Source organism: Sabethes cyaneus, chromosome 1, assembly GCF_943734655.1.
Source record: "Sabethes cyaneus chromosome 1, idSabCyanKW18_F2, whole genome shotgun sequence".
Classification (NCBI taxonomy): Eukaryota; Metazoa; Arthropoda; class Insecta; order Diptera; family Culicidae; genus Sabethes; species Sabethes cyaneus.
In genome coordinates, this window is record NC_071353.1 from 157,305,711 (window position 1) to 157,319,459 (window position 13,749).

Genomic DNA, 13,749 nt, shown 5'->3' on the forward strand with positions numbered 1-13,749 from the left:
AGATTTCTTGTGTTATGCATACTTCTTTAGGGTTCGTTTTGATTGCTTTTAGTCTTTTTCAATCTACTTTCAGAGGTATTTGAGACTTTTAAACATTTGGTAGGGTTCTTTTAGATCTCCTTTAGACTATTTTGAGGCTTCTTTCAGACATACTTCCTTTGGACTTCGTTTGGAATTCTTTTAGAAACTCTTTCAGATCTTTTATATGGATTTATTCAGTTTTTTTCTCTGTTTCTGGAAGACTTGTTTTAGACTTCGTTGTTAGATTTCGTTTAGAGATCTAAAACTTTACGGATTTCTCGTAGGCTTTTAGTATGTTTTGCTCAATCTCTCTTCGACTTTTTGAGATTTTTTAAAGATTTGTTTTGGACTTCTTGTAGACTTTGTTAGACTCTTTTTTCAATCTTCTCTTAGAGTTCTTTTAGATTTATTTTAGACCTCTATCAAACATTTTGTTGGGGTTTTTGGGTGTCTTTCGTACTTCTTTTAAACAATTATTAGACTTCTTTAGGCCTTTCCAGAGATCCCTGAAATCTCGTTTGATATATAGTTCTTTTAGATTTCGTTTGAAGTTCTTTTAGACTTGTTTAGAATCCTTTAAGCCTTTCCTTCGACAGTTGTTAGGGTTCTTTTAGATTTCTTTTAGGTTTTTAAACATTTTGATGATTATTTTAAACTTTTGTTTGACATTTCTTGGGGTTCTTCTAGATTTTTTGTGTTATACAGACTTCTTTAGGGTTCGTTAAGGTTGATTTTAGACTTTTTTAATCTTGTTTCAGAGGTATTTGAAACTTTTGTTAAAATTTGGTAGCGTCCTTTTAGGTCTCCTTTAGACTATTTTGAGGCTTCTTTTGGACATACTTCGTTTGGAGTTCTTTTAGAAGCTCTTTCAGATCTTTTACATGGACTTGTTCAGTTTTTTCTGTCTTTGGAAGACTGGTTTTAGACTTTTGTTAGACATTTTTTGATTTCTTTTGGACTTCTTTTACATTATTTTTAGACTTCTCTAGGCCTTTTTAGGGATCCTAAGCAGCACATAGTCCACGGTCCACTGCGGCCATAGTTGGTACAGTTTCGTTTAAACTGCTTTACGACTACTTTCAGAGCTCTTTCTGTTTTTTTTTTGTTATACATTTGAGGGTTTTTTTTAGATCGGTTTTAGACTATTTTTAGGCTTTTGTTAGGATTTTTTAGAGCTTCTAGAGCTGCTTCTTTTAGGATTGTTTTAGAAATCCTTATAGACTTTTTAGGTCTTTGTTAGATATTTTTAGAGATTCAAAACTCTTACAGATTTCTCTTAAACTTTTTTTGGAAATCATTTTAAATTTGCTTTGGATTTCTTTTACGCTTTTGTAAGACGTTGTTAGACTTCTTTTTGAATCACTTTTGAATTTCTTTTAGACTAATTCTAAGCTGTCTTAAACTTCTCTTAGACTTCTTTTCCTTGAGAGATTTCCTTTAGAGATCATTCAGACCTTATTTGGACCTTCGGCTGGTTTTTTCAGAGCTTCAACGCTTGGAGTCTTAGACTTTATGATATTTCGGCCACGACTTTGGGACATTTTTAGAAATTTCTAAGCCGGACCTTCTGAATCACTCAACTATTGACTTTTTAAGTTACCGATTTTTATTTATTTAAGACTATTGCATGTTTACCGTGCCAGCAAAGAAAAGTCTTAAAATGGGGTCATTCAAATCGGAGAGAATCAAACTAAACCGTTTACTCATTTCCCTTGAAGCTATTCTAGGTGTTTCCCCTTCGAAACCATTCGATTGTAACACTAAACCGTTTCATCCTTCGCACACAGAATTCAGCAAACAAGTCAAGCAGAAGGTTTCCGGCACGAGCCTACTGATCCAGAACCTGGAGGAGGAAGTCACCTATACCTTCACGGTGCGAGCGCAAACCATCGACTACGGGCCGGCACTGAGCGGTAACGTGACCACCGGTCCGCAGGAAGGCTCGCCCGTGTCGCCGCGCGATCTGCTCCTATCGAAATCGCAGGCCAGCGTCGACATGGCCTGGACGAACGGTCCGTCCGGCAAGGGCCCGATTCTAGGTTACTACATTGAAACGAAAAAACGAGGTAAGTCACACGCCGCCGCTGTTGCTAGAGCGCGGAGCTTACGTGCTAGAAGCGAGTTTTGCATAGTTCTTTTTTTTTCGCAATTCTGTACAAAGCGAGCAGGTGTTAGCCGGGTTGGGAAGCCAATTGCATGCTGGTGAGGCGTAGGATGTTTTTTTTTTAGTTTTTAGTTTAGTCAGAAAGAGGGGTAGCGTGAAAAGTAGCAGTAGTACTATAATTCACCATTTTTTCTACTCTTTTTTCCCTTCTATCATTCTATCTTAACGTGTATACTTTCCCGTGTGTGCCGATTGTGAAAAAAAAAACAAAACACAACCCGGTTCTCCTGGTTGGTCGCGCCAATCCATGAATGGTGTGTGTGGGCGTTTGTTCACCTTGATAAATAATCGAAAAAAAAACGAAACAAAACATGCCTAATTGAGCGTAGATATGGAACACTTTTACAATTGTAAGTATTTATGTTGTTGAACGAAAAAAAAACACGTAAAATGGGATTGTCCATGTTGTCGCTATTTTGTCTGTTTGTCTGCCTGCAACGGGGACCACTCACACGCAACCTGTTGTTATTTTTCACCCCCGTTTGCATGTGTCCATTCACTGTTTGCCAACAGCATGATGATTAACGATATCTGGCGTCCAATCATCGTTTAACCTTTTTTTTCGTTTGTTTATTTGCTCGCGATTTGGCCATTTAGCTGCACTTCGGCGCTTCACAGCGCCATTTGGTCTGTGCACTTTAACCTAATTTGGCTGAACAGCTCTCTAATGGATGGTGTATTTTAACTCAATTTTAGAGTTGTCACTCTCGTAGATTTAGTTCGGAAGTTAATTTTTGTAGTGTTTTGTAAATAATCACCTAAAATTTTGTAGTGCTTTTTCTAACAAATTAAAAAAACATATAGTTGTTGCTTTTACTAATCAAGCTTGAATGGTAATTTGGACCGTGTAATTAATCAACGAACCTCTTACAACCGTCTAATTTTTTTCAACATTGATTGTTTCACCACGCACAGACGACTCCCGGTGGGAAACGGTAGCCCGTACCACCAACGGTCCCATCCAGGAATTCACCGTCAGCTTCCAGAGTTTGCTACCGTCGACGGCGTACAAGTTCCGGGTGATCGCGTACAACCGGTACGGCATCAGCTGTCCGGTTTACTCGGACGATGCCATCCTAACACCGTCGAAACTGTACCTTGAGTACGGCTACCTGCAGCAGAAACCGTTCTACCGACAGACCTGGTTCATGGTGGCCTTGGCGGCCACCTCGATCATCATCATCATAATGGTTATCGCGGTGCTGTGCGTTAAAAGCAAAAGCTACAAGTACAAACGTGAGTTCTTTTCTCTTAATCACCCTTAAAACCCATAAATCACAAATTTTTATTTCCATTTAACAGAAGAAGCCCAGAAAACGCTGGAAGAATCGATGGCCATGTCGATTGACGAACGGCAAGAGTTGGCACTGGAGCTGTACCGTTCGCGGCACGGCGTAACGAGTGCCAATGGAACCCTCAATGGGACCGGTACGCTGGGACGGCGAACCGGTACGATTTTGGGTACCCGAAAACCACAAACGTCCGCTGCTGCTGCGGCATCGCTGGGCAAGTCCCCACCCCGGCCGTCACCGGCTTCGGTGGCGTACCACAGCGACGAGGAAAGTCTGAAGTGCTACGACGAGAATCCGGACGACAGTAGCGTAACGGAGAAGCCGTCCGAAGTGAGCTCCAGCGATTCGCAGGTTAGTGTCGGTTGGGACTGTGGGCAAGAGGGGCGTGAATAATTTCCGTTTTTTGGAATGCGCATTCTAAAAGAACAACACGACACCTGAGTAACAATATCGGTTTCATCATAGTCTTATGATGGCTTTATGACCAAAATTAGAAACGACAACGTTGCCAATTTGGATCTGATTTATCAAAGGGTGTTGGAAAAATTCTCCAGTGCATTTGTCTACAAAAGGCTGCCAAACTCAATTCTTTATTTCTTTAACTTGTCAGCTCAGATGATTTTCCTGTTGTGCGGCCTTTCTGCGCACGCTGCAACTGTGGCTGTCTGTTCGTTTGTCCACCTGTAAACCGCCGAAACCTGTAAACACCTACATTTTACGAGATTTTAATGGCTTTAAAGGCATTTTATGGATGTAAAAAACTGAATTATTAATTGTCATCGCAAACCTAAAGAATACCGACATCACAGGGCCGGTTTCTCAGCGGCTCATATACTATCTGTAAATTCGTCACTGGTTGATAATTTCATTTCGTTGTTCCCCGCCTTTTCTGGATTTCACATGGCAGTCATCTTGGACCGTTGGCTTTTTTTGTTAACTGATGACTATGCTAAATAGTGCTAAAAGAATTGAGGACTCTTCTTCGCCAAGTTAAACTGTCGATTCGGCTGTTGATTGTGTCCTCCAGGAACAGGTGTAGATCTTTGCTAGATAATGTTCTACGCAAAATATCTCGATGGCGATTTTCCAGAAGGAGGCGAAACAAAAAAAAGCGAGCTTCATGAGAGCTCGTGCCACTACTGAGCAGATTTTCATCATCCGACAGATCACGCAGAAACGATAAAAATCAAACGTGTTTACGCATCATATCTTTATTGATTTCAAAGCAACATACGATTCAGTCGAACGCAAACAACTATGGCAGATAATGCACGAACACCGATTTTCCGGACAAACTGGCGCGGTAGACCAGAGCTACCGAGTAATGTGTTTTGTGCGCGTCGTCTCGGCCACACTCTTGAGTTCCTTCGAGACGTGGCGAGGGTTGGTTGCTGTTCACCATCGCTCTTGAGAGGGTGATCCGACGAGCAGGCATCGAAACGTGTGACAAAAGTACTGCTAGGCTTCGCAGATGATTTTGATATTATAGCCGAGAACTTTGCGTCGGCGAAGGCAATCTACGCCAAATTGGAAGTGGAATCTAAGAGGATCGAGCTAAAAATAATTGCGTCGTAAACCAAATCCGTGAAAAGTAGAGGCTCAAAGGAGCCGATTATGCGTCGTCTTCCATGGATGGTATTCGATGACGGCGACATACTAAATTTGGTAGACGGGTTCGTGTATTTGAAATATCTGGAAATCGTGGACAACAATACGAGTAAATATATTTTGCCCTTCACAGGACGCTACGATTAAGAATTGTATAAACTTGGCAATGTACAAAACCCTTATTAGACCGGTAGTTCTTTATGGGCCCTAGCTTTGGAAAATCTTGCGCATCGAAAGCAGCCAGACGTCGCTGTAAACTACACGGGCGAGCGATCAAGATGTGCAGTACCTCACGTCGGAACGTGGAAAGACACAGACAGTAGAAGATGCAGCGAAACCCAATCTTCCGGGAGAAAAAGAGCTGCCTAGTTTTAGCAGAAGCATGCGAAGTTGGAGCGGCTGCATCATTCTCAGGAAAAGGAAGGAATTCAGGATGCAGAACAGCCACCAGGAGTGGAAAGGTGGTGTTATCTACCCGATCAAGTTAAACTGTGAGAACGATAAGTGAATGGTTAGATAATCCATACCTATCATTGGTTCGCGCGGGTACTTGCAAGCTGGTTCTCAGACCCTGTAGCCAATATTCCACCTGTACCAGTTGGAGTACGAGTAACCAAGGGCAGATCTGTTACCTACCAGTAAGAATTGTCTGGCGAACGTGGTCCGACGCAAGCGAAACTTTTGCGTGACGAATCCTTACTGTGCTAGCTTCGGTGAGAACTTATTCGTATACTGACAGAACAGGCAGCCGAAGGATGACTCTTTTCTAACCTTCGTGATAGTGATAATCGTGTTCAAGGTAAACAGTGATCTTCTTCTGTTTCCGGTCCAAGATACCTTTGCGCAGAACTTTTAGTACAACGCGCAATGACAATTGGTTGCACGTCGCAAGCTTGAAGAAGTCGTTAGCTGTTGGTAACTAGGATCTGTTAAGTAAATGTCCATCTACGTCTCTCGCAGACATCTCTGGAATTGACCCAACTTCACTTATGGTTTGTCGTAAACTATCGTAGAGGAGGTGCCTATCACAAGTTATTACAGATTTCTCCCCTTTATCAACCAAAGCTCCTCTTCTACATTGCGACCTTCCGGAACACGTACAGTCTTCGGATCTCAAGCTCTTCAAAGAACGCTTTCGCACTGCGCAAGCAGATGGTACCAATCGCTGTATTTATTGCGAACATGAAGCAGATTCTGTAGATGTGATCGATCTGATAAGATGGTCACGAGACATGGGTCATGCTCGCGAAAGACCAGCAGTGTGTGCTCCGCACTTTTCATGAACGAAATGTGTTGTGCACCGTTGATCTTGCACCTTATGACCAGGCCATGTCGTAAGAATATCGGACGACAGCTCACTTAAAAGGATTTTTAACAACAACCCGACAGGAACGAGGCGAAAGGAAACGCATCGGAATAGATGGATCGCCCCAGTGGCAGCCGACTTGCAGATCATACCCAGACCGAACGGCTGGCGACGAGAAGTTATGGTCCCCATTGAATATTAGTTTTTTCAATTTAAGCAAGTATACCCTTACTAAACACCAGATTCCTGCTTTTAGAATCTCGAGGATTCCTATTTCATGGTAAGAATCTTGGTTCTATAATCAAGGCATTCGTACGATTGCAGAATTACTACACACGATTTTTATGCGAGGAGACTTTGTGCGGATCTTTTTTGTTCGTCCGGGAAGGTAGTCTTAAACGTCTTTCTAAGCCATGACCTTTCTTTGTTGACATACTTCTCAACCGGCCATTAGAGTACGAGACAACCGCCCAGCCAAGATTCGAACATATGATAACTGGTTTGTCAGACCAGCATCGTACTCGAAAAGAGGCTTCCAGTAGATTGGCCACGTGGTTTTCACCCTGCATGCCTGTTAGGTACATGTGTCCATGTGTTTCTTTGCTATTTATCAACATCTCGGGCATTCTGCAAGGAAGCAATCTGGGATCACTTCTACTCGTTATCTTTTTCGACGATGTTGCATTCTCGTCATTCGCGTCATTTGCGGAGCTCCAACGCACCTTCCGTTCGAAAATTCCAAAGGTTTCAAATTTCTCAATAAGCGGCGTGGTTATCTTAAGTCTTTAGAGGGTAGACGGTCCAATCATGGTATTCTCCCAATTAAAAGGCAGGTACGCTGGTGAACGGCTGGATAATGCGTAACCTCCAGCCTCCGTAACCGTGCCTCGTGTACCTGCGGATATAAAGCAGATATACCTTTCAACCATCAAGGGTAGCACCTATCAGCCGAAACAGTTGTATTGCAAAACCATGTTTGAGCATAATCTGCCACAGCTTATTTCGTTTAATTGAATTGTACGCCACCTTGAAGTCTATAAACAAATGGCGAGTCTGTGGGCTTTCTGGGGCTTCGCGCCCGCGCTGTGGATTGAAATTTTCACCATCCGACAGATCTTCAATCAAATGGACATTTGGCTCTTTTGAACCAAAATCCGGATGATATTCTACGCGTTTTGTTACAGAAAATGGATAGCGTTATAATGTCCGAGCTTATCAATATTTTTCGAGCCAGTTTCACTTTGAGATATATTCCGGAGAATTGGTGGAAAGTATGCAGATACCTAAAGACATACCTAAGGATGATAAAAAAGAGAAAACAATGCAAGGTTCTCAGACCAATAAGTCTGGCATCAACGTGTCTCAAGTTGAGTATTAAAGAACGCTCCGTCGCATGGAAATCAACATGCATATCAGCACGGTAAATCTACGGAAACTGCACTGCACTGAGCTGTGACGTTAATTGCGAAATCGTTCAAATATTAAGAGATGGCACTTTGTGTTTTCCTTGATATTGAAGGCGCTTTCGATAACGCGTCCTTTGCTTCAATTTTTGCGGCTCTCTTTCAAAACAAGCCATTCTTACAAGGAGAAAAATCACAGCATCGTTGGGAGATACGATTTCGGTGATGAAAACAAGTCCACAAGGAATTCTCCCACCCTTCCTTTGGTCACTGGTGGGCGATGGATTCTTTCACAAGCTATCGCAGCTTGTTACGAGACTATCTAAGTAAGTAGTAGTTTAAGTAACACGTTGGGATGTTTACTAGAGGGGCTTATTATAAACCCCACAAAAACATTTGCTTATTTACTAGGCGAATAACCCATACTGTTACTTCCTTTATACTGGTTGTTGTCAGACTGAGCTTCAATCTATTTATATAAAAGGCTTATGCCTGTACCGAAAACCAGGTCTCTGCCAGGACGTCATAAGAGGTAACTAAAAACAGGGTCCTGAGAGGACGTCATGCTTTCGTAGCAATGGGTTGTATTCTCAGTCATCTCGCTGGTCGCCTGCTGGACTGCTCGATTGCTTAACTGGTTGACTAGACTGCTCGACTGGACTGGTCGATTAGATCGCTCGATTTGATTGCTCGACTGGACTGCTTAACTGAACTGCTCGGCTGAACTATTCGATTCGACTGCTCGACTCAACTGCTTGATTGGACAGATCGACTTGACTGGTTGACTGAACAGCTCGATTTCACTGCTAGAGTGCATTACTCGACTTGACTACTCGATTCGACCGATTCGATTCGGCTGCTAGATTCAACTGCATGATTGAACTGCTCGACTGGACTGCTCGACTCAACTGTTCGATTCGACGCTCGACTCAACTGTTCGACTTAACTGCTCGACTGAACCGCTTGACCCGCCTGCTTGACTAAACTGTTCGATTCGAGTGTTCGACTCAACTGCTCGACTAGACTGCTTGACTGGACTACTCGATTTAACTGCTCGATTAAAATGCTCGACTGGACTGCTCGACTCAACTGCTCGGTTCAACTGCCCAACTCGACTGCTCGACTCAACTGCTCGGCTGGACTGCTTGCCTGAACAGCTTGATTTAACTGCTCGACTATACTGCTCGATTTGGCTGCTCGACAGGACAGCTTGAATTCTGTTTGATTCGACAGCTCGACTTAACTGCTCGACTCAAGTGCTCGAGTGGACTAATCGATTCAACTGCTCGACTGGACTACTCGACTTAATTGCTCGATTTAACTGCTCGACTGGACTGCTCGATTAAACTGCTCGACTTGATTACTCGACTCGACCTCTCGATTCAACTACTCGACCGGACTGCTTGACTGAACAGCTTGATTTAACTGCTCGACTTGACTGTTCGACTCGAATACTCGACCCAACTGCTTGACTCGATTGCTTGATTCGACTGCTCGACTCGCCTGCTCAATTCGATTGCTTGTCGCGAAATCTTACGGTCGGTGTTAAATCAAACCGGACCAAGTCGCAAAATGTTAAAAAGAGTTAATGATAACAGACGATCAAGAATTTTCTAAGCAACATTTTACTCTCTACATAAATGTTGCAAACAGCCAGATGTTTTTATTCAGCTAAATAAAATCCAATACGACCATAAAAACGATTTGTTTCAGTTTCCGGCTATGACTCTTTTATGCACAACATCTTTGAGCTATATTATGCAATATAAGAACTCAAAGAACTAATACAAAGACTAAACATCTTCGCAAACACTGGCCAATGGAATGTATCCGCAGTTTTCTGAATTCTGAACAGACATTTATATTTTCCAGATCGTAAGATTCGGGCTCAACTAGTAATGAACCTAGATTATGCTATTAAGAAAGCATCTCATTGAAAATACAGGGTTGTAGACTAAACAGTTAAACAGTGGGCTGCGCATAATAAGGGGACTCCTCAGGACAACTCTTCATCATTCAAAAAACAACGAGTGATACAGACACCGGTCGTTTTTGTAATTCTGAACTTGAAAGTTCAGCGCTCCTGCTCTGTAATTGCGGGGCTCTCGCTATATCTAGGCATAACTACTTCGAAAGTTTCGTTCTTACTCCATTTCGGGTATAGAACACAAATCCTAAAAGGACATTGATTTTACCCGTGTAGAAATGAGGTACAGGATTACAACTATCTAGCTTAATTTCATCATCGGGTATAAACAGTCCGTAAACTCAGTACAGAAATCAAAGACAGGAAGAAAAGACGATCATTAAGACTATCACAGTGTCCTTTTAGTAAAAGGCGAATGATTTACTCGACACAGTGACCTTTAACCCAATGCCCTTTTGACACACAAAAAAGGCCCCGTTTTTAATCCGCACAGGGCCTCGTGTGCTGTAACGCCGGCTCTATACAACGTGCAAACGGCTCACATCTTTATTGATTTCAAAGCAGCGTATGATATAGCCGATCGAGACCAGCTATGGCAGCTAATGCACGAGCACGGTTTTCCGAGTAAACTGACGTCACTGATCAGAGCTATGTACATTGGATCGAGTGATGTGTTTCTTGCGTATCGGCTTACTTCTGTATGCTGTTCAACCTTGCTCTGGACGGGGTGATCCGACAAGTGGGCATCGAAATCGAGAGGCACGATTTTCATAAACTGTAGCCAGGGACTTTGCGACCGCCAAGACAATCTACGCCTGACTGACAGAGGGGTCTAGGGAGATTAGACTAAAAATAAATGCGACCAAAGACCGTCAAAGTCTTATTCACTAGACACGTTTGCTGTTTGCGATTGCATTAAAGCTGGTTGGGAATCTTAATACCAACAACGGCAGTTAGGCGACCTTGTTTATGATATCATTTGAGATTCTTTTTTACTAGAAGCAAACCGCCTTAAAAAATAGATTGATTATAATTTTTATCTAATGTCCACTTTCCCTCACCCCACAGGCCTCGGAGAGCGAAAACGAGAGCGTCCGGTCCGACCCGCACTCGTTCGTCAATCACTACGCCAACGTGAACGACTCGCTGCGGCAGTCCTGGAAGCGGCAGAAACCGGTGCGCAACTATTCGAGCTACACGGACTCGGAACCGGAGGGTTCGGCCGTGATGAGCCTCAACGGGGGACAGATCATCGTGAACAATATGGCCCGGTCACGGGCACCGCTGCCCGGCTTCAGCTCGTTCGTATGACCTTCGTCTTGCGAGGGCATGCTCGACGAGCTGGACGCCAAGCTGAAGGCCCGAACGATCGCCGGCAACGGGTGTGCCGTGGCCGTCGTAGACCGTTCGGGTGGTGGCAGCAGCGTAGTTGGTGTCAGCGCGAGCAAAAGCGAAAACCATCTGTCCTGATACCGGCCGCCGCCCGAGGGCGACATGCTGCTGCATGCCAGAGGTAGTAGCTGTAGGAAACTTGTTTGTGATACAAAAGTTTTACACCTGAAAATTTAGTGTGGATGGATGACTCGCGAGTGAGTGAGTGAGTGAATGAGAATTAGCTAAGACGCGAACCAGTTTGTTTTTTTTTTAATTCGAAACGGAAGGGTGAGATTCTGTCAAAGATGCAACACACAGTAGGCCATTTCGCGTTGTGCGGATGCGGGCGGAAATTGATTTTGTATACGATCCGCCCGCCCGGAAGGGATGAAAAGCATAATCAAAAATGTGACTGATTTTTATTCTTTACTGTAGAATATTCAAATTTAGTTTAGACACAATTTAGCTACTACTTTGTCGTAAAACTACTTAGAAAACTACGCAATCGTTTTGACGATAGTGAAAATAGTTTTTAAAACAAAATATTATAGAACTGATACTAAACAAAAATTTATGCTGTTGTGTACAATACCGAGACAAAAACAAAACTAACGCAGACAAAAGTTGTAGCAAGAGCCATACTTTGCAGACAGAATGTGAAATTTTAAAACATTGCATGAAAAGCAACAATTTATTATTGGTTAGGTGGTGCAATAAGCAAAACGTACATTGTTATTATTCGATCTCAAGAAAAAAAAATTAAAATAAAAAGAAAGGAAACAACAGCAAACGAAGGCACAAACTGAATATACCTTTTGCATACCGAGAAGGACTGCCCGATTTTAGATTTGCGGTACTTATTTTACAATCTGATTCACTGCCACACATTCGATTTCCCAGTATTCTTGTACCGACCAAAAGCACACCCGAACCCCCTCCACGGCCACGGAACATTAATCGCGTGTGTGATGTGATGATCGAAAAATATGATCCCTGTCCTGGAGCAGGGGGTGAGTGGAATGGAAGATCAATGAGAGTTTTAGATTTTTGTTTTATTTTATGTTGCCTCTTTCTCGTTACAAAAGAAAAAAAACTATAATACGTTCCAGACGATACACATTTTCCCAGTTGCCTTACCAAGTATAGCCGAAAGAACGTAGTCGCTTACGGAAAAGCATGCATTTTTTTATGTTGAAATTGACTAACTACTGTAAACTGTAAATAGCAAAGGAACAATCGCAAATGTTAATGGGAAGGCAATTTATTGGGAGTCGGTTTTGAGCAAGCTTTCCCCGGAGAAAATTGTCTAGTTACAATCACTACTAGTGAACGAACAACAAACTGTAAATGTTTTTCTGTGTATAAAATTTATACAGCAGAGTAGTAATTTATGATAAGATCTACATTATTTTTTATCTAGTTAGCATAATATAAGGAATCAAATTGGACGTCGTGAGAGAAACACCGAATCCACACGATATAGTCTATCATCTATAGGTTAAAATAATCGAAAGAGAAAAAAATATCGAAAGCACGTCAGTTATTAGTGCGAATGCAGCTAATATTCTAGAGAGCACAATAGATGGAAAAGAGATACACAAACACAATTATACCGAGATACACAACCACAACCACACAAGCGCGCGCGTTTGAACCTGTGAATACATATGATGATGGTGTACAATCGAATAACAACAAACACAATAGCTTTTTATGAACCCTCTCATTCTCAATCAGCAAACTATACAAAAAAAGCCTTCAATGCAAATATACCTACTTAGAAGTTGAAATAATACGCAACACCCGTTAAAGAATGTGACTCTGTCGATTACCTGCGTGCGTGAATTTGAATATAAACCATATACGACTGGTCACATACAATCAGAGATAGACACAAACACATACATACATACATACATGCAAACATACTTGTACATCTTTCTAATCGTTAACGACGATGACTGTATCGAATCAAAATGAAAAACAAATGTCAAATGTACTTAGTCTACTGCTAAAGTTATTGAGCGGAACTGAAAAGAAGTATACCCGAGTGTCATGTTTAGACACTGTTACCTACCACTAAACGCTGGTAGGTTCCCATTTATTGTCATAATTTCACAATAATTGACTCACGATTTTATTCAAATCTAGTAGCCTGTGCTGTGAGGCTACCCCACTGCTGGTCAAAAGACATGTTTGTCGTCAACAACTGTGTAAACACGTCGCCAAGCAACGGTTACTGATACTGACCTAAACCAGCTAATAGTTTTTTCGTAAAAATACTATTGAGAAGCGTTTACATCGAAACGTATCATGTTTGATTGTGGAATAAAATGGACATACAACAGATGCAGGGCTCCATAACAGTAGGTAAGTAAAACCTGTGGTAAAACATTCAATTTTGCGACAAAGCAGTTCGATCTTTGCTTATTCCGGTTTCCTAAAAACCGGAATGCCTGCTCGCGTTGTAAAAATTACACCATTTAGGTCGGTGCTAATTGAATGGCACTATTCCGGAAGGAAACTTGGAAGGCCGGGCGACCCTATTGAAGCTAAAAATATCGACTGCCTGAAGCCGATCACTCGCAGTTAATTTATTCTGGAGGTCAAGGCTAAAACAACTTCCTAGCAGGAAAGACAGAGTGGTTATTTGC

The 13,749-nt window shown here is 42.2% G+C and overlaps 1 protein-coding gene across 7 annotated transcripts in view; it reads left to right on the forward strand.

The window, feature by feature from the left end:
* The window catches only part of LOC128735922 (protein sidekick), a 262,328-nt gene extending 248,989 nt beyond the window's left edge, over nt 1-13,339 (forward strand). For 4 of the 7 annotated variants that reach the window (XM_053830405.1, XM_053830410.1, XM_053830426.1 and 1 more), the window contains 6 exons: nt 1,809-2,087; nt 2,515-2,535; nt 3,101-3,421; nt 3,488-3,828; nt 10,790-13,184; nt 13,247-13,339. In XM_053830405.1, the coding sequence (XP_053686380.1) occupies nt 1,809-2,087; nt 2,515-2,535; nt 3,101-3,421; nt 3,488-3,828; nt 10,790-11,032 (1,205 nt within the window). In that variant the 3' untranslated portion in view covers nt 11,033-13,184; nt 13,247-13,339. The remainder of the gene's footprint in view (nt 1-1,808; nt 2,088-2,514; nt 2,536-3,100; nt 3,422-3,487; nt 3,829-10,789; nt 13,185-13,246) is intronic. The other 3 variants (XM_053830416.1, XM_053830420.1, XM_053830431.1) reach the window with 1 other exon arrangement.
* Nucleotides 13,340-13,749: the final 410 nt, after the last annotated feature.